The sequence below is a fragment of the Lynx rufus genome, unplaced genomic scaffold, assembly GCF_022079265.1.
Source record: "Lynx rufus isolate CCGP_SWC_20201006 ecotype Redwood Valley unplaced genomic scaffold, mLynRuf1.p SCAF_5, whole genome shotgun sequence".
Taxonomy (NCBI): domain Eukaryota; kingdom Metazoa; phylum Chordata; class Mammalia; order Carnivora; family Felidae; genus Lynx; species Lynx rufus.
In genome coordinates this window covers 60,409,753-60,431,846 of record NW_025814867.1, presented here as the reverse complement: position 1 = coordinate 60,431,846, position 22,094 = coordinate 60,409,753, and the positions used below count along the sequence as shown (strand labels likewise).

At 34.8% G+C, this 22,094-nt stretch overlaps 1 protein-coding gene across 2 annotated transcripts in view; it reads left to right on the top strand.

Moving 5' to 3' along the window:
* Nucleotides 1-22,094, top strand: part of ZBBX (zinc finger B-box domain containing) — a 121,851-nt gene that overhangs the window by 48,946 nt on the left and 50,811 nt on the right. For both annotated transcript variants that reach the window (XM_047098908.1, XM_047098909.1), the window contains 2 exons: nt 15,195-15,353; nt 20,924-21,098. In XM_047098908.1, the coding sequence (XP_046954864.1) occupies nt 15,195-15,353; nt 20,924-21,098 (334 nt within the window). The remainder of the gene's footprint in view (nt 1-15,194; nt 15,354-20,923; nt 21,099-22,094) is intronic.

Here is a 22,094-nt window from a genome sequence, read left to right as displayed (position 1 = left end):
CAAAATGGACAAATCTGACTCAAATTGTTGCCTCCTTAATAATCCATTGTTTTAAATCAGTGGGAGTATCTTTATAGCTTCTTTATCTGCACTCATGTTTTTCTTTTTTTCAGATAGCTTTACTTAGTGGGATGCATGGTTGTTAAAGCCATTAAAATAATTCTTCACACAGGGGAGGCTTTATATAGATTTTCAGCTTTTTTCTTAAGGTCTTCCTATACTGCTTAGGTTTTGGCTTTAATTGTGAGACCACTTGACCATGATTGTCTCAAAACAGTAATGTGCTGGAAAAAAAAAACTTAAGAATCAATAAAACTCCATAGTTATACTGACATCATTCCCCTATTTACCATTTAAGTATGAGGTAATTCACATCAAAGAAACCAGAACAAGTTGTACTTGGGAAAATATTGCTGATTTGGGAGGAAATTGTTTTCTCAAAAGCCAGGTCAAAGAAAAAGCTATATATGTAATATGATATATAGCATATACAATTTTTAAATTCCTTTAGTGCATAATTTTGTGTTTCTGAAATAATTTAATGGTTAAAAGGTATCCAACTTCTACCTCTATTCCATGGTCACTGCAACCAATGAATTCATAATGGTTCTTAAGTTCTGCTTAACACAACATTTTCTCTGTTTGTATGTGTGTATCTCTATAACTACATGCCTACCAAATACAAATGAAATAACAGGCTTTAATAAAAGCCTGTGGTTGCAATAAATCTCTTCTACAATTTTGCAACTGGAAAATCAATGGAAGCTAACACCATGAAAACAGACATTCCAGCATTTTTTTCCCCCAAACTGAGGAAGTAACATAGGTCTACCTTATATGTGAATTTCTTTGAGCTGATACTTCTGGATCACATAAGGAGGCATGGATATGTCAACATGATCATTAATATTTATTGCTGGATGGCCAGGGTTTGGGATGATGATGGTACTTAAGAGTTTTGAAGCACTGACACTACCATAAAGTATATCATTTTTCTAACTAAACTAAAACTTTTACTCTTAGAGGTAAACTTCTACAAGGTGCCATCCATTCCAAAATGCTATAAAATATCAACCCTCTTTACTTTTGATTAATGATACATTGTCAGAGTGATGAATTCTTCTACAGTGTAATTTGAAAGATAATATCATTCTAGGGAGAAAAAAGTTCAGGTGAGAATTTAGAACAGTTACCAGATGAAATCCTACCATCACACAGTGTAGTGAAGGATTGGGGGGTGGGGATCTGGAAATGCTGGCAGTAAATCACATTCTTTGGCTTTAGTTTAAGCTTCTATCCTACAGTGAGATATGTGATTTACTATGCGCCCTGAAGGCTGTTTTGGTTTTATTTTTAAACATTTTTAGCATGTAGAAAAGTTACACAGGTAATTTTATTCATTTCAGTCCCCCCCCTTTCCTGTTGCTACCTATTAGTACTGTTATGTATAAATTTTAATATTTAGAGGATGGAAATATAATTATCTTTGAGCTTTAAAATTTGATGATATCTTATTAATAGATATGGTACAGGGTTTGATACTTAATATGCATAGTTCTCTATTTTTCATATTTTGTTGCAATAACTTTATCTTTTGTTCATTGTTTACTTATTAAGATGATATTTGTTATATTAGTAAGTGAAAGGTAATGTGTTTTGTGTTGCAAATCTAGATGGAACCTTCTAAGCAGAGACAAAAGGCTGCAGGGATATAGACCAAACTGTTAATAGTGGTTACCTCTGTGAAGTACTACTCATTAATTGGAAGAAATGTCTGTTTATTACGTTGAAATTATTTTCTTAATTTTTTAAGTTTATTTATTTTGAGAGAGAGAAAGAGCTTGCATACCCACAAGCAGAGGAGGGACAGAGAGAGAGAGGGAGAGAGAGGATCCCAAGCAGGCTCCGCACTGCTGCAAGCATCAACCACGGACTTGATCCCATGAACCATGAGATCATGACCTGAGCTGAAATCTAGAGTCAGATGCTTAACCAACTGAGCCACACAGGCACCCGTGTTTATTACTTGTTAATATGGCGGCATTATGATTTCTTTTTACTGGGTTTCTGTAATTAAAAAAAAAATGTTGCTAATTGAATGCTAGGTCTGTGTTAGCTATTTCTCGATGGGGATGCTCTTGAGTATTTTGGGCAGGAACTTTTTTTCTTGAGCTCCACCATCCCTCAGATTTCAGAGTACTGATTGAACCTGGTTATCGTCGATTAAATAGTAGTAATGCTCTCCAGTGAGCATGAAAACCCAAACACCTCCCCACATTTTCAGATTTTCTTGCCGCAGTTAGGAAGCACTGATCCTTAGTTAGATTTCCTTGCACTAGCTTTGGCAACAAAGAATTTTTCCTGTTGTTAAAGGCCTCACAGATGCATGGGAGTAGGGGTGACGCAGCTGAGTGATACTAAGAACCAGGACTAGAAATTAGAAAGCTGTTGAGAGCCAAGGCACACTTCTTCTTCCACTTTATTTTTTTCCTGTGTATCTACTTTATTCTTTTTTTATAATTAACAAGTTGTGAATTAGATAAGAGAATGTCAGTGACAGAACAAATGTTGCTTCGTTGATTCCAAATCTAAATTTTCATGAACTCAGTGAAGACTAAGTGGTTACTCCTTGTTCAATGAACCGTGGCCCTGAGGACAGAAATATGTTGAATAATTTGTGTCTCCCATGGTGGGGCCGGTGGGGATGAGCACCACTGTGGATCAGGGAGAAATTACCATGGAAGGGGACATTACTTGGAATTGAGTATTCACTTTAATACAAGTCTCTGCTGCAGTTAGACATAGTGATGCAGAAAGCTACTTGTTCACTGATTTATTTTTTAGTCCAAACTCCTTTTATTGAGGTTTAATTTACATACTATCAAATTCACATTGCAAGTGTGCATAATTTTAAAAAAATGTTTATTTATTTTTGAGAAAAAGAGCATGAGCGGGAGAGGGGCAGAGAGAGGGAGACACAGAATCTGAGGCAGACTCCAGGCTCTGAGCTGTCAGCACAGAGCCTGAAGTGGGGCTCGAACTCATGAACCATGAAATTATGACCTGAGCCAAAGTCAGATGCTTAACTGACTGAGCCACCCAGGCACCCCCCCAGTGTATACTTTTTAAAGTAAATTTATAAACCTGTGCAACAATCACCACAATTGAGTTTTAGAACATTTCCATCACAACAAAAAAATCTCCTGGTGCTTTTTTGCAATCAACACTTGCTCCTACTTCTAGCCCAAGGCAACTACAGGTCTGCTTTCTGTTGGTATAGATTTATCTTTTCTAGAAATTTCATAAAAGTGGAATCATTTCTATGTAATCTTTTGTGTCTGCCTTTTTTTTTTACTTAGCATAAAGTTCTTCCATATTATTGCATGTTCATTGTAGGAGTTTATTCCTTTTTAATGCTAAGTAATATTCTATTGTGTGGATATATCATAGTTTGTTTATCCAGTCATCAAATGATAGATATATAGATTGTTTAGGCTTTTGGTGTTTTGAAGTTTGGGCTAAAACATAAAAGGAGTTTGGTCTAAAAAATAAAGCAATAGGCAAGTAGCTTACTGCATCACCATAGAATAATGCTGTTATGAATATTTATTTGTGTACAGATCTTTGTGTAGACTGTTTTCATTGCTCTTAAATATCTGGGAGCAGAATTGTTGACTTCCAAAATAAGTATTTGTTAACTTCTTAAGGAAATTCCAAACTATCTTCTAAAATATCTGTAACATTTTCCATTTCCTGCCAGCAACTTATTAGGATTTCATATTCTCCACATCCTCACCAAAACTTGGTATTGTCAGTGTTTTGCATTACGGCTATTCTAGTATGTGTCTAATGCCATCTCATTGTGGTTCTAATTATACTTCTTTAATGACTAATGATATTGAACATCTTTTCATTTGCTTATTAGCCTTCTATATGTCTTTGATGAAAAGATTATTCCAATCTTTTGGTCATTTTATTTTATTTTATTAAATGTATATGTATTTTGAGAGAGAGAGAGAGAGAGAGAGAGAAAGGGAGAGAGCATGAGTGGGGGAGGGGCAGAGAGAGAGAGTTAGAGAATCTCAAGCAGGTTCTGCATTGCAGTGCAGAGCCCGACTGGGGCTCCATCCCACGAACCATGAGATCATGATCTGAGCTGATACCGAGTCGGACACTTAACCAACTGAGCCACCTGGGCACCCCTTGGCCATTTAAAAATTGCCTGGTTTGTCTTTGTGATAGTGAGATTTAAGTGTTCTTTATACATTCTGGATGTAGGTTTTTATCAGATACACAATTTTCAAATATTTTCTTCTAGTCTATGGCTTGACTTTTTAAATGCATATTAAAAATATTAATTCTATATTTTTTGCATTTCCATGTGCATTTTAGAATAATATTGTCAATTTTAGGATAAGAGTGTCAGTTATTACAAACACACACACACACACACACACACGCACACACACAAACCAAATGCAAAACCTGAAAGAATTTTGATACAGAATGTATGGTGTTCACAGATCACGTTTGTTTTGACAAAGCCTTAATTTATCAATTGTTTATTTTATGGATCATGTTTTAAGTGCCACCTCGAAAAATTTTGCCTAAAATGTTTCTCCTGTATTTTCTTCCATGAGTTTTATAGCCCTAGCCCTTGGATTTAGGTCTATGATACATTTTCTTTTGTATTTGGTATGAGGTAGAAGTCTAAATTCATATTTATGCCTATGGCTATCTAATTGTCATAGCACCATTTGTTAAAAAGACTGTCGTTTTCCACTGAAGTGCCTTGACATCTTTATTAAAAATCAATTGAACATAAGGGCTTATTCCTCGACTCTGTATTCTGTTCTTTTGATCTATTTGCCTAGCCTTATGCCAATACTGCACTCTTGATTACTGTTGCTTTACAAGAAGCTTTAAGATTAGGGGATATAAGTTTTCCAACTTTGTTCTTGTTTCAAATTATTTTGGCTCTTCTAGATCCTCTATGTTTCATATACATTTAAAAAATTTTAATTATAAAATATACATGAAAATATTTACCGTCTTAATCAATATTAAGTATATATAGTTCAGTATGTTCACATTATTGTACAATCTTCAGAAGTTTCTAATCTTGCAAAACTGAAACTCTATACCCATTAAACATTCTACTTTGTATCAATTTGACTACTCTAGAATCTAATATAAGTGTAGTTATCGAATATTTGTCTTTTGGTATCTGGCTTATTTCATTTGGCATAATTTCCTCAAAGTTCATTTACATCGTGGCATGTGTCACTTTTTCTTTTTTTTTTTCTTTAAAGCTGAGTAATATTTCACTGTGTGTGTGTGTGTGTATATATATATCTATACACACACACCACATTTTGTTTATATATTCATGCATTGATGGATGCTCGCATTGCTTCTACCTCTTGGCTCCTGTGAATAGTTCTTCTATGAGCATGTGTATGCAGACACTTCTTTTGAGACCCCACTTTTCATTATTTTGAATATGTACCTAGAAATGGCTTTGGTAGTTATGTTAAGCCCATTTTTAATTTTTTGAGGAAATTTCATGTTTTTAATAGCAGCTAAACTATTTTACAATCCCATTAATAGTGCACAAGGATTCTAATTTCTCCACATGCTTATCAACACTTGTTATCCTTTGTTTTCTTGTAGTAGCCATCCTAATGGGTATGAGATGATATCTCATTGTGTCCATATACATGGAGGGTAGGCTTATCAAGTGTTAAAAAGAGATATCCTGATGGGATTTTGTTAAAGATTTTGTGTGGTATACAGATTGATTTGGAGAAGATTACCATCTTAACAATATTGAGTCTTTCAGTCTATAACATTATTTTGTTCCATTATTTACATCTTATTTAATTTTTCTCATCAGTGTTTTATACTTTTTAGTGTCAAAGTCATATACATTTTTTGTTAAACATTTTATTAAGTATTTTATTCTTTTGGATATTACTATGTATAATTCTTTCTTAATTCTATTTTTGGGTTGTTCATTGCTGGTATATATAAATAAAATTGATTTTTGAATATTGGTCTTGAATCTTGTGACCTTAATAAACTCACTTACTATAGTAGCTTTTTTTTTGATACCTTAGGATTTTCTACATATGGAGAATTCATATTCTCTACAAATAAAATAGTTTTAATTCTTCCTTTTTAATCTAGAAGTTTTTATATTTATTTTTTCTTATCTTCTTGTGTTAGCTAGAATAACCAGTAAAATGTTAAATAGAAGTGGCAGGTGTTCACATCCTGGCCTTGTTCCTGATTAAGGGCAAAACATTTAGTCTTTTCTGTTGCTTGTGATGTTAGCTGTAGGTTTTTCATAGATGCTCTTTCCAATTTGAGGAAGTCCTTTTGTATTTTCTGTTTTTCCCCCTGTTTTCATTGTCCCAACATTTATCATGCTTTTTTTTCTTTTATTGATACGGCTTTTACAATACTTGATTTTTAGATGTTAAGATTGCATTACTGGATATAATTTCACTTGGTTGTGATTCATAATTTATGTATTTGTGGATCAGATTTGCAAATGTTTTGTGAAGGAACTTTGCATCTATGATCATATGGAGATTAGTCTGTAGTTTTAGTTTCCTGAAATGTGGTTGTCTACTTTGGCATTGTGTTACATTAGCCTCATTAAATGAGTTAGAATTATTTCTTCCTCTTTTTTCTTGAAAGTGTTTGTGTTAGATTGGCGTAATTTCTCCCTTAAATATTGAACAAACTTTACCAGTGAAACAATCTGAGTCTGGGATTTTTCTCTCATGGGAAGATTGTGAATTATTACTTTCTTTACTTTATTCAATTCTGATTTCCTGTTATTTAGTGAGTCAATTTTGATGATTTCTGTTTTTCATTGAATTTATCCAGTAGATCTAAGTTGTCTAATTTATTGGCATGAGATTTTTAGGTTCCTCTAACTTCTGTAGGCCTGGAATGATGTTCTTTCTTTCATTATTGATTTTGTTAATTTGTATTTTACTCTTTTTTGTTAGTCAGTTTAGCTAAAGGTTTATACATATTCAAGTCTTTTTAACAAACTCAATTTTAGTTTTATTGATGTTTTTTTCAATTTTGTTATATTTCATTTATTCTGATCTTTATTTTCTGATTCCCACCTACTTTTGGACTTTTTCTTTCATTTTTTTTCCTACTTTCTTGAGTGAGGATTAGATTTAGACTATTGATTTTATGCCTTCCTCCTTTCCAAAACAAACATTTGAAGCTATAAATTTCACATTAACCACTGCTTTAACTGTATCATATATTTTGATATGTTTAATTTCTAATCAATTTAAGGTTCTTTCTTTTCAGGTTATCTTCTAATATCCCTTGTGATTTATTTTTTTATTGTAAGGTTATTTAGAAGCAAGTTGTTCGATTTCTAACTATTTCGTGATTTCCCAAAGTTATTTGTTGCTAATTTCTAATTTTTTGTTGTTGTTGAGGTCAGAGAACATACTTTGTATGACTTCAGTTCTTATGAATTTATTAATACTGGTCTCTTCTAAAGAATGTCCCATTTGAACTTGAAAAGAATTAATATTCTGATATTGTGAAGTCAAGGGTTCTTTCAATGTCTCTTAGGTTAAGTTACTTCATGGTGGTATTCAAGTTTTTATATCCTTACTGATTTTCTGCCTAGTTATTTCATTAATTTCTGAGGAGGGGGTTTGAAGTTTCTAATTGGACTTTTTAACTGGCCTTATCTCTTTTTAGTTGTATCTGCTATTCCTTTATGTATTTGGGGGCTCTGTTGTTACATATATAACTGTTGTAGATATAATTGATCATAAATATAACTGTAGCTTCCTGTTTTGTTGACTTTAATATTATAAAATATCCCTCTTTGTGCTATTGCATTTTTTGTTCTATTAACATAGACTCTCCAGCTCTCTTATGATTCTTAATTTCAAAGTATATATTTTCCATCTTTTTACTTCATTTATTTATTTATTTTTAATTTAATTTTTTTAAATTTACATCCAAATTAGTTAGCATATAGTGCAACAATGATTTCAGGAGTAGATTCCATAATGCCCATTACCCATTTAGCCCATCCCTCTCCCACAACCCCCCCCCCCCCCAGTAATCCTCTGTTTGTTCTCCATATTTTCCATCTTTTTAGTTTTAACCTATTTGTCTTTGAATCTAACTAAAATCAGGCTCTTATCAATGGCATATAGTTGGGTCTTATACTTTTTTCCTACCAAGTCTGACAATTTTGGTCTCTATTGTGTTTAGTCCATTCACATTCAATATAATTACGATGTAATTAAATTTACATCTTCCATGTTGTTATTTGTTTTTTATATGCCTTTGTCTTTTTTGTTCCTTTTTCCCTTACTACTTTCTTTTGTGTTAAAGATATCTTTATTGTGCCATTGAAATTACTTTTTTGAGTGTGTGTGGGTGTGTGCATGTATGTGTGTCCATGTATTTATTTATCTAGTGGCTGTTCTGGGTATTACACTATATGACACTACTTCATGTCAATACTAACTCTGGTAAAATATTGTAACCTGACTCTATTTGTAGCTCCATTTTCTCTCCATTTCTTTCTGTGGGTTATATATTACATATCAATGTTACAAATCCACAATATAGTGTCAAAGTTACTGCTGCATGTTACTTTATGTATTTAAAAGAAGTTAAAAAGAGGAAAAAGGAGATATTTAACTACGTTTTATATTTACCCATATATTTATGTTTCTGGAGATCCGTCTTCTGTTGGATTTAATACCTTTCAGCCTTAAAACCTTTATTTAGTATTTCTTATAAGGCACATATGCTTGTAATGAATTATCTCTTACTTTGCCTATTTGGGAATGTCTTTCTATTTACTTTCATTTTTAAAGGACAGCTTTCCTGAATATAGAATAATTTTTGGCAGTTTTTTCCTTTCAGCACTTTGTATCATTATACTGCTTTTTGCTCTCCCATTTTTTTTCAGATGCAAAAATCAGTTTGTTATTCATATTTATGTGCTCATATATGTGATAAGTAATTTTTCTCATTCCTTTCAAGATTTTCTGTTTATCTTTGACTTCCCATAATTTAGTTATGATGTGTCTTGGTATGGATCTCTCTATATTTACCCTTCTTAGGGCTTGTTGAGTTTCTTGGATTTTTAAGGTAATAGTTTGTATCATATATGAGAAGTTTGGGACAATCAATTTTTCATATATATACATTTTTTTCCCTCATTTCTTTCTCCCTGATACACTCACTAAATATATGTTGGATGATTGATGCTGCCCCATAGGTCTGTAAGACCCCAGAGGTCTTTAATCTTTTACTTTTTGCTTTTCAAATTAGATAGTTTATCTCTATCTTTCTTCACATACATTAAATTTTTCTTCTTCCTTTTCAAATCTTTTGTTACTCTATTTAGGTCATAGTTAAAAATTTTTATTTGGTTCTTTTTTATGATTTCCATTTCTTGAGTAGCCCTAATATATAGCTTTCTCATTTTCAGAATCATCCCACTAAATGTTTGACTGGTCCATTTCCCACCCTAACTGGGACTGACGTCTCAGGCTGTCAGAGCTGTAGGTTCATTTATAACCAGATTTAATAGCTCATTGATAATGCCACTGTAATTTTAAGATTCTGCCCTCTGCCAGGAATCAAGCATGTTTCCTGTTTAGCAAGGCCAGTTTGGCCCTGGCAACATTGACCAACTTGGGAAGGGAGATACAAGATAGGAGTGACCCCATGTAAAGAAGATCTTTGGTATTCTCCAGTAATGTCATAGTAGTTTTTCTTGAGAAAATACTTTTCAACTTGGTGTTTGCTTTCGGTTGATTTCAGAGCCCTGAAGCAGTTTTTTAAAAAAAAATTATCCAGTTTAACATTTGTCTTATGGGGATAGACTTATTTACTGACCTCTTCACTATACCATAGTCATAAAGTCCCACTTCTGCCTATTGAATTGGATAGAGATTGCTTTCTGGATGTTTGAACTATTTCTCTTACTTACAGAGAAGTGGTATATGGTGATCTAGATAAAATGGTAGCAATCATTTGAATGCATTACTTTGTGTCATCGCTCTCCTAGGTGATTTTCATACAGGATGTATATTTTTCACAACAGTTCTGCAAGGTAGATATTGTCTTCATTTTATAGGTACAGAACACTTAGGCTTAGAGAGGTAAATGATTTTCCCTTTTGTGCTATTATTAACAGTGCCATTGATTTTGCCTGTGTTGACATTGACTTAGAAAGCTTGAGTATATGGAAGGAATGTTCAAATAGAACTTTTAGGCACTTTTATCTCAGTAAGTCAGCAAAATTTGATTCAACCAACATTTCTCAAGTACTTAACCAGCGTCAAGCAATGTTCTAGTTGCAAAGTGTGAAGGATAGGGCCTCAGGGAGAAGAATCAAAAGAAGGCGATATAAAGTATGGTATATAAGGCAGAATAAGACCTGGTCCCCTGTCTCAAGGAATTCATAATCACAAAAGGGAGGACAGATGTATTCAACCAATTGTAACACGACTGAGTGGTAACTATTCTGACACAATGATTATTAAACCTTAATGAGCATTCAAGTTGCATATTAAATGGCAGGTTCTGATTCAGTGATTCTGAGTGGTACCTGAGATTTTGTATTTTCAGCAAGTTTCCAGTTGATGGTGATGCTGCTGATTTATAGATTACACACTGAGGAACAAAGTTCTAGTACTGATGTGCGGAAGGAATTATAAGGGCACATAGAAAATATATAAATTCTGCTGCTGTTAGTTGAGGAAGAAAACTTGTTTCAAAGAGATGAAATAATTTGCCCTTCTGAACTATTTTTTATAATTCCATTGATATACATTGCAACTGGATGACATTTGATCTGGACCTAAGATGCTAAATAGAATTATAATAGGAAAGCTAGCTTTTCCAAGGAGAGAGGAAAATTTTGGCAAGAGATAGAAGTAATAAATTTATGTGTGTTTTTTAATAGGAAACACTTAACAATTTTATCTTTCCCTTTCCTTCCTTCTTTCCTTCCTTGCTTCCTTGCTTCCTTCCTTCCTTCCTTCCTTCCTTCCTTCCTTCCTTCCTTCCACTAGCTGAAACAGAATATCCATTTAGGAGTGGTTTCCAAATATTTAGCTACATATTAGGGTAATGCTTGCTGAAGTAGAAGAGCCCAATCTCAGTGGCTTAAAAGAGTAAAAGTTTAATTTTACTCACCTAGAGTTCAACACGGATGTTCCTACAACATCTCATTTTAAACATCCCCTCCCTCTGGTTTTGGGGACTTTAATATGTAGCACAACCGTCTTAGATGTGTTACTTCCAACATCACTGTACATCCATTTACAAAGCTTGCTGAACAGTAAAAGGGGTACTTTATTACTGCCTTGCCACTGGAAATGAAATTCATCACTACTTCTCACATTCTGTTAAGCTATCACAGAGTTCCACCCAGATTCAAAGGGAGAAACTGTGTTTGTGGAGAGATGTATCTAATAGTTAGTTGTAGATTCTTCTCTAGAGTATGTATGGGAGACTAATCTGGGTAATAGGAAGTTGCAAATCATTAAGATATATATGACATATTTTTCTGATACTTAGGAAGTTATAAGTATTATAAAATGGTATGTTATAGCACTATGGTAAATTTCTAATGTTAATGATGTTGTTAAATTTTATGCCTCTTAAGAGATAGATGTTTTATAGGATAAAATTACCCTATAATTTTACTCTTCTAGAGTACTTTTCATTTTGTTGTTTGTAAGTTTTGTTTTTGCAAAGTTCACATCGCTCCCCACAAGTAAAGAAGAATCTGTTTTTGCCTTGAGTTTCCTAGTGCTTAGCAAAACATGAAAATAAGTAAGCAGAATAAGTTAGAAACAAAAACTATAAGCAATCTAATACCTGCATAAGCAACTATGTATAGATTTATAGTTTTTTTTAAGTTAAAAAATTTGTTTTTAAATGTTTTATTTATTTTTGAGAGAGAGAGAGAGAGAGAGAGAGAGAGAGATTCCAAAGCAGGCTCCATGCTTTGAGCTGTCAGTGCAGAGCCTGATGTGGGGCTTGACCTCATAAACTGTGAGATCATGACCTGGGCCTAAGTCAGTTGGCCCCACCAGCTGAGCCACCCAGGCACCCCTGGAATTATAGTTTTTTTTAAAGGAAGGAAAAATGTTCATATCTATTGAGAACTATTAATATATTGTAAGTCTCAGGAATTCAAAAATAAAACACACTATCTGTGTTAGTGTAATTTAGAAGAGAGAAGGAGGCTGGAAGAAGACCTTGGTTCTAACTCAAGCTCCAATATTTTGTATCCATATGGCTTTAACATAATCATTATGAGCTTGAATTTCCTTGTCTATGTAATAGGGGTCATATCTGTTCCCTTTCTGTGCATATTTATTTTAAGAATAAGAAAGATGACATATACCATTCTAATAACTGAGAAAATAATATTTATTTTTATTTATTTATTCGTTCATTCATTCATTCATTCATTCTTTAAATCTTTATTTTTGAGAGAGGGAGAGACAATGCGAGTGGGGGAGGAACAGAGAGAGAGGGAGACACAGAATCCAAAGCAGGCTCCAGGCTCTGAGCTGTCAGCACAGAGCCCAATGCTGGGGTCAGACTCACAAACCGTGAGATCATGATCTGAGCCGAAGTTGGATGCTTAACTGACTGAGCCACCCAGGCCCCCCTGAGAAAAGTAATATTTAAATGTAAGTTACTCTAGGAAAGAAAATTCCCATTTGTTGGCATTTTATTTTTACCAAATTAACAGAACTTTAAGATAATCAATTGTAGCACTTTATTTTATTATCCATGATGTTAATCTTATTTTTTATCAGTAAATTTAAAAATGAAATATTTTTTTGTGTGTGCCATTTCAGAGTCCCTTAATATCCTACCTGAAAATGTTATAGCAATTAATTGAAACATTAATAGCAGGATTCGTTTTAGGACAGGAATAATCTTTGTTTTGTGTTAATATATCTGGATAATTCTGCGTTGATAATTTTTTATAAAATCAATACTATTGTTTTTACTACTTTTAAGAATGTGTAAAATGAAAACTAGACATTCTAATCATCTTTGAAATCAATAGATCTCTATTCTAGGGAATTTAAAATCAGGCTTATATTGGATTACTCCTTTTTAAAAAAAATTGTTAAAATACAGATGTTTCTGTAAGGGTAAAGCATTACCTTTTTGAATTTCTTTTAAAAATAAGGATTATATAGATCTGTATAGGCTTTTTGATGATCATTGGGAAAATTTGGAGCAGATGCCACAGGTATTTATACGTGTGTGTGTGTGTGTGTGTGTGTGTGTGTGTGTATGTATCATAGATCACATTGGTCATTTTTCTTTTTTTAATGTTTACTTATTGAGAGAGAGAGAGAGAGAGAGACTGCATACATATCCATGCAAGTGGTAGAGGGACAGATGGAGAGGGGAAGAGAGAATCTCAAGCAGGCTCTGCACTATCAGCACAGAGCCCAATGCGGGGCTTGATCTCATGAATAGTGAGATCATGACCTGAGCTGAAATCAAGAGTTTGACACATAACTGACTGAGCAGCCTAGTGCCCCCACATTAGTCATTTTTCATATATAATTCATTAATTCAGTGTGAAATAACACTAATTAATTTTATCTTAAGTGATTTATTCCAGAATGAGATTGCAGTAAATTTTAACAGATCTAAAAAGGTCATAACTGGAAAGTTTCAGTGTAATCTTAGTTATTTAAATAGGTAACTAGATGAAAATTTAAAAATAGGAATATTTCCATGGAAAGGTACAAAATAATTATTTCTAATCCTTGCTGAAGTTATTCTCTGTCTTGAGGACATTTGCTAATGGAGTAAGACCTATTGCTTGGTTTTCTAATACCAGATTTCCAGAGAGCCTCATCCTGGTGAAAAGTAATATTTTTACTGGCAGTTGTTTGGTTCAAGCTCAGATGGGATCCAGAATCCTGCAGACTCTTTGGGAAGACCAGGGTAGTTGCTGATAGGAGAACTCTCAGAGACTAGGGTCTTTCCAAGAGTTGTCTGTTCCTTTTCAGTTACTCTGAAAGCATGTGGAAAGGTTTCTTTTTAATCTTTTTCTCAATTATATATTTTATTCTGCAATTCTTCCTCTCCCTCCTCCCACCACCTCATTTTTACTGTATGTTATATGCCAGGCACTGTGATCACCATAGAAATATTTAAGGGAACCGCTTTTGCGGGCGAAGAGAGGACAGAGACTCCATAGAAATATTTAAGAAGACGTTATTTTTTCCTTTTGTGAACTTATGTGGTATGATGTAATAGATAAATATCAAAAGGTGATGTAAAATCAGTATTGTGTGAGCTGGTAGAGATCTACTTTGGGTATGAAGAGGGTACAGAGGATGGGCACCTCACACAGACAGAGGGAAGAAGGCAAGGCAAGGTTCCTGGACCTTGAGAATAACTTGGGATGAATCTAGAAGGAGAAGTAGGAGTCTGCCAGGTAAAGAAGATGTAGAGGAGAGAAGCCCTCCTTAGTAAGGGAAACTCATGAGCAAAGATATGATATGAGGAACAACTTGGAGTTTACTAGGGAACCTACAGATAGAGGCACTTCCTGATGTGCACTTTTGAATACCTAATACTTGCTAAAGATGTTTTATCAACAAGGGATGCTCATTACTGCTTATTCAGGCTCCTATTAGATTAGCTATATTTAGTTCTTTAGCTATGTTGTGCACAAAATAGCACATCTATCTATTTGGGGTTGGCCTAGGGGAAAGGCTATGAGTCATTAGAATTATACACACCTGGGGTCATTTCCCAGCTCACCATGCCACCCACTCACCATGTGACCAGTCCTAAATTATTTAAATCATCAGAGCTTTTATTCCTCTACCTTTAAAACAGAGGCAAAAATAGTTATACTTTAGAGTTGATGTGAGGATTAAATGACATGTTTTTAAGATCCTTAGGATAATAAGAGCACAAACTAGCCCCTCAATAGATGGCAGTTATCACTATTATATTGGATGATATCAATGTTAATTTGTGTTTTGAAATATTAAATAAAATGTATTGAATTTTACTAATCCTAGAATAATAAAAATATGATTTAATGTATCTAAGTTACTTAGGCTGACATATTAGTCTTTTAAAGTCATATTTTGCTCCTTTTTTAACAGGCAAAATCTCAAATATTATCCAATGTATTGGATGTTGCCCATCGGTTTATCAAGGATATTAATCCAGATGAACAGAAAGGGGAGAATAATTCTGTAAAAGAGATTAGTAAAAGTCAGCATAAACCCAGATCTCTTCCTCTGCAGGGGAGCAATTCTGAGGTAAGCTAAGTAAAATATAGTAGACATTTTCATGTCCTACATGATCATGGAGACTGTCAGTTATAGACGTAGCTAGAGCTACGGAGTTTTGCAGATTATTTTACCACATTGTTATTTAATGTTTGAATTTGTTTCTTTTTACAAATGAAAAATATCTTGACTGTAAAAATCCTTTTAAGGGGACTACTTTGATTCCACTGAATAGTGATTTTTTTTATGAATGATTCTTTGACCATGTTGCTTTCTGGGCATTTCCACCATGTCAGGAAATGAATGAGTATTTGGGAGAAACACACACACACAAAATGCAATATAACAATTTTATTGTAGTCAGGATTTCAAAGAGGCTAAAAATACAAAACATTGCCAAGTTTTAGATGGCAGGCAATTTATACTTATTTAAAATTGGATTTATGCCAATTTCTTAGTCATTATTCAGATTGGCTACTGATCCCATGATGTACTAGGTAAGCTTTCATCAGCTCATTTCTGTATTTTATATTAGACTTGTATTGATTCTTTAGAGAAACAAGCTTCCTCAAACTTGAATCTATGTAATTATCCTCACTCTTATAGAGGCCACTCACCTTTGTTTCCACTGTAGTTCAGAAATAGTGAGAAACTTGGCGAAAGTCACCCAACTGTTACTTGGTGATAGAGTCAGGCTTGAACTTCAGTTTGTTGAGTTCCAAACCCATGCCTACAGAACATGAAAGAAAACATGCGTTATGCTAGTAGGACCTCTCTCCCAACAAAGAAACAGTGCTTGAACTGTCCAGGAAAGTAGGTGTTTTTACATTGATTTTACTTTCTAGTAGACCTGTCACAGGTGATTGTGAAGAATCACTGAACAAGTTATAGCTTCATTATTATAACAGTAATGTGTTGAGGACTGACTATGTGCCAGGTACTGTTCTACATATTTTACATGTATTCTCTATTTATCGCTCTCTCTTTTAATTTTTTAATGTTTATTTTTGAGAGAGAGAGTGTGTGTGTGAGCAGGGGAGAGAAAGAGAGAGAGGGAGACACAGAATCAGAAGCAGGCTCCAGGTTCTGAGCTGTCAGCACAGAGCCCAACTCAGAGTTCGAACCCATGAACTGTGAGATTGTGACCTGAGCCGAAGTGAGACGCTTAACTGACTGAGCCCCTCAGGTATTCTCTCTTTTTGTCCTTTCTTAATTTTTCTTTCTTTTTTTTTTTATCAGATGAGAAAATAGTGACAAAGATCAGTTTTTATAAATTGCCTAAGTTCCATTGATAGTGGAACTTAGATTTAAATTTAGGCTGTCTCCAAATTACTTGCTTTTAGCCACTACACAGAGGCTGTGGTTTTGAGGGTTTCTCCTTCATGCCTGCCATTTTATCTAATTTATCTTATCAACAAAAATGGTGATAAATGAACAGCTAACATTTGTTAAACACCTTACACTAGTCATTGTGCTTAATCTTTTAATTTATCCAATAATCACAATAATCATATAAGTTTTCCATTATTATTTCCCCATTTAATGGGCGACAGAGGCAGAGAGGAACTAAGTATCTAGCCCTACTAGAAAGCTTACTCCTCTTGTCCCCATAGGTGATGTATATGCTATGAAGGTCCTCCACTTCTTGTCCTAACTTAAAAGCTGTCAATTCAATGATTTCATCCAGATGTGTACATCAGAATTAGCTGGAAAAACGTTAAAGAAACACACATGACCAAGGTCAGCCACTTCTTGGGTGGGTCCAGAGGTGTGGTTTTAACAACTGCTCAGTAATCGTGATGTGAGTACTTCTGGTTGGACGTCACTACTCTCAAGCCTTGGGTGTGCAGCTGGACTCAGTGCACACACTGAAGAGATAATTCCTTTATGTGCTTGATGCCCTTCTGGGCCAAAGAACAGTGGTTCTCTAGCTGTAACAAACATCAGAAGCACTGGGGGAGTTTGTTAAAATGTGGTCTTTCATCTAGAAAGTGGGGATAGTATAACATATCTTGCAGGGATATCATGTGGCTTAGAGGGATAATGAATACACAGCACTGGGTTCCATATGCTCTTTCAAATTTCCTAGTCTCTTCAGAACTGGGCAGAGTCGTGTTGGGCTCTGAGTGCAAGTGGCATAGGGCAGTTCTGGGCTCAAACATTTATTTATTTTTATTTTTTACATTTATTTATTTATTTATTTTTGAGAGACAGAGAGGCAGAGCACAAGTGGGGGAGGGGCAGAGAGAGGGGGACACAGAGTCCGAAGCAGGTTCCAGGCTCCGAGCTGCCAGCACAGAGCCTGACGCGGGGCTCAAACTCACAAACCGGGAGATCATGACCTGAGCCGAAGTTGGGCGCTCAACCTACGGAGCCACCCAGGCACCCTGGGCTCAAACATTTAAAAGCCAATGTCCAATCCTCTGACTTTTCTTATCCTGCCACTACTGTGAGGAACCCAAGTATTCCGAAGGCTTAGCTGTAAAATAAAAATGTCTTATGTCTCCAATTCATTGGTTGGAAAGAAGCTGCCCTGGAGGAGACTTCCTGGAATCACTGCATATTTAAACCATTTTGTAAGAAGCACTGAGATTTCAGGGTTTCTTAATTAGTGCAGTACAAATACATATACTCACATACTGATTGCTGGATTCTCACTTCTAAAATTCAATATTTTCTTTTTTTTACATTTTTTAATGTTTATTTTTGAGAGAGAGAGAGAGAGAGAGAGAGCGAGCGAGCAGGGGAGAGGCGGAGAGAGAGAGGGAGACACAGAATCGGAAGCAGGTTCCAGGCTCTGAGCTGTCAGCACAGAGCCTGATGTGGACTTGAACCCATGAACCACGAGATCATGACCTGAGCCAAAGTCGGAAGCTTAACAAACGGAGCCACCCAGGTGTCCCTAAAATTCATTATCTTCACACTAAATTTACCTCTTCTCCGAAACCTATATAGATGTCACCATGGGTGACAGCATATCTTCTAGCTTTCCAGGTGAGCCAAGAGCTCTGATCTTCTGTAGTCCCTTTTCTTCTTCCTCTGCATGTCCAGTTGGTTACCATGTCTCATATAGTTTAGCATCTAAAAACTCTCTTGAATATTTGGTTACTTCTATCCTCATTTCTATGCCAAATACTGAAATTAGCTTTTTCTTGAAGTGCAATAGGCTTATAACGTGGAAAATGGATTTCATTCTCTCCCTTTCTAGAAGTCAATAATGATTCCAATTTTGTTTTTGTGTATTTCTTTACACAAATATTAATATGTTAGATGCTGCTCTGAAAATATACTCTCTACACTTAACAATGTGGTTTTTTTTATATAGGTACATTCTATAGCCTTCTCATTCCATATAGTGGTTAGAAAACACCCCATTTATTAGATATTAAAATGACTTTAAAATCTAAAAATTTAAATTTTAAAATTTCAAATTAAAATATATAATTTCCACTGACCAACATTTATGCTATTTGGGTTTTTTGCCAGAGCAAACTATAGCATAAAGAATAATTTTGAAAAATATTGTTTTGCACGTGTGTGTGTGTATGTGTGTGTATCCATATGATAAAATCCTGAAATTCCTAGTTGGAGAGGGTCATACATTTGTAATGTTGATAGATATTACCAATTAGCTGTAACATTTTAACTGGTTCCCTTGCATCCAAACTCACTAATCCTTGATTTCTCTCTCTGCCACACTACTGTGTAGGACTCTTCTGTGGCTTTGTGTTTTCATTATGTGTAAGTCTAATTTCCTCTGTCTGGCAGCAGGATCCTTTACGATCTGCCCCAGAGTACGTTTTACACTTTATATTTTCTCATATCTTAATTTTTACTATTGCAGTGAAAACTGGTAACAGTTCCATGCCACTGTGCTGTTTGACTCCATGTTTTAGCGTATATACCATTTCCTGTCTCTGGAATACTATCCCTGCCACATTTGCCCGTAAAAATCGTGTTTATCTGAATTAAATACCCATTTCTAGCACCTGTTTCTATTGTGGACTTTTTAACCTGCGTTTCTGTGGCCAGCAGCTGGCACAGTGTCCTCAGACTCCCAGATGCTTTTTGTTAATATTTAAAATTTTGGACACATATTTAATACTCTTTTCTCAATTATCCTCTAACAGTCTTCCTGTTTATTTTGCAATTAAGGGGTGAACATAGAGGATTCTACTTTTGTATCTAGAAGATACACAGTGGAGATTTAGTAATTTGATCAGTGTAGGTAAATCCACGTTGCTAATTTAGCATCGGTGTGGACTTTATTTTGCTTTATTTTCTTAATTTGGCTGTTTTCTCTGATTGACTGGATAACTGCCAAACGCTGCCTTTATTTTCTTCTGTGTGTTCACAGAAGATCTCTATTTTGTACGGAATTCACCCTTTCCTCATCATTATGCTAAGAAGCATGCAATGTTTCATATACATTAATTAATTTGTTCATTCAACTGACTTTTAATGAGCATCTATTTCGTGCCAGGCACTGTTCTTGGCACTGAAGAAAAAGACAAAGGGCTGGATCTCATTACATTCTAATGGGAAGAGACAGACAATAAGTAAACATATAGAGTAAATTCACACAGAGATGCTGTTGGGAGAAAAATATAGCAAATAAGGGAATTGAAACTGGGGGACACCAAGGGGGTATATTTGTAGGGTCATCACCTATTCTCTGAGTAGGTGACAGCTGAACAGAGACCGGCTGAAATGAACGCAATGGCTATGTGAAAATATGAAGTATCATTCCAAGTGTTAGATATGGCTAGGGCAGGCCCCTCAACCGAGTGTGCTTCATGGGCTCCAGGAGTTGCAGGAATGTAAATTTGGCTACAGCCCAGTGGAATGAAGTGGGAATTGAAGGAAGTGAAGTAAAAACAAACAAACAAACAAACAAACAAACAAACAAAGGTTATGAGGTCCGTATGGTCTTGTAGGTCCTAGTAGGAGGCTTCATAAGAGTTTCATAGAGTCATTGGAAGGTTTTGAACATAGGAGTGACATGATCAGATTCACATATTAAAAAAAAAAAACAAACTGCTCTAGGGGCGCCTGGGTGGCTCTGCTCAGGTCATGATCTCACAGCTTGAAGGCTCGTGGGTTCAAGCCCTACGTCTGGCTCTGTGCTGACAGATCAGAGCCTGGAGCCTGCTTCTGATTCTGTGTCTCCCTCTCTTTCTCTGCTCCTCCCCTGCTCACGCTCTCTCTCTCTGTCTCTCTCTCTCTCTCTCAAAAATAAATAAGCATTAAAAAAAATCTGCTCTCTCTCCTGTGAAGGGGTTGCAGAGAGCAGATTGGAGGAGTAGAGGAGTGAGATTCATGGCTATGCCACCTTCCAGGGAGAACACTGGTAAATGACATGATGATAAATCCTCAGTTGAAAGCTCTAGTTTTTAACAATTTTTGAAGAGACCATTTATAATTGCTGATAGAGTTTTAAAGAAATCAGTAAAGCATATAAATAAGTACAAATTAAAAACATTCCATTTTAAGTTTAAAAGTAATCTATGATTCAAAATGCCTAATAATTAACGCTGCCTGTATTTTAAGATACAGAAAATTTAGTAAAGCACACTTAGATGGACTTTTAATTGGTTTAGGTAGACGTTCCAACCACAAAAAGAACAGAATGTTCAAATCCAAGAGATAGGCTCCTGTGTGAAGGGTCATTTGATGAAGAAGCTTCTTCCCAGTCCTTTCAGGAAGCTTTAAATCAATGGAGAACTGGACACCATGATGACAACGAGAGTCAGAACTTATGTGCGGCAAAAGCAGGTACAGCTATTTTTATAAAATGAATGTTATAAAATAAAGCTGAGTTTGTTTTACTTATCTCCATTCTCTGTGAGTATAACTGCAGTGTTCAAAAACTATTAGAATTGGGATAACAGTTCGCTATAACTCCTTAAAGGAGTATTCACGGTACAACCAGCGGTTAGTGGTTTAGTATTTATGGAACCCTGACCTGAGCACTGGGGAGATTTGCATTTGTTTCCTGTGTAAATTCAGACTGTCAGATGAGTGGAGAATTGAATGCTTTCAACTCCCCAACTCCTGGAAGAAAGTTTTGTCAGGACAACTGTTCCTTTATTGAGCTGTAATTATACATAAAACAAGAGGATCTGTGAGATAAAGAAGTAAATAACTTTTTTTATATGTGTCTTGAAAAAATATATTTCAAGGATTCCTATAAACTTAAGATTTATCTTATTTTTTTTCTGTTTGAGGGGATATTTCTTGTTTTTATTTTTCCTTGATGATTTTTGCACCCACATTCTAGATATCGAAAATTGGATGACTGAGGTGCATACTGTCTCTGCTTTACATTTCCTGGTATCTCTTGAGGAACATCATACTTTTAAGAGTATTTGGTTTATTGATTTTATTACTCAGAATCTTGTAGAGACTTCTGATAGCTTTTCACTGAAAATAAAATGTTAGGTAATAAATTTCAATCAGCTTTCATCTTCATTGACAGTATCCAATTTTATTATTTTTATTTCATTTTTTTTCAGGGCAGGAATTCTCCTGATTATTCATTCTTTATGTCAAGGTGTCACATACCACCTTCCAATTAAAATTGGACTTTTTACTGAGTAATGTTCTCCTTGAAATATTTTCCCCACACTTGTTCATGCTACATCAATTTTGTTAATATTTCCAAGATTTTATTTATATACTCTCTTTGTAGCATGTACCTTAATATAACTTTCATTGCCTATGTTATTTTATGTGCTTCTTATATGAACTTTCATATTTTGATGTATTTTT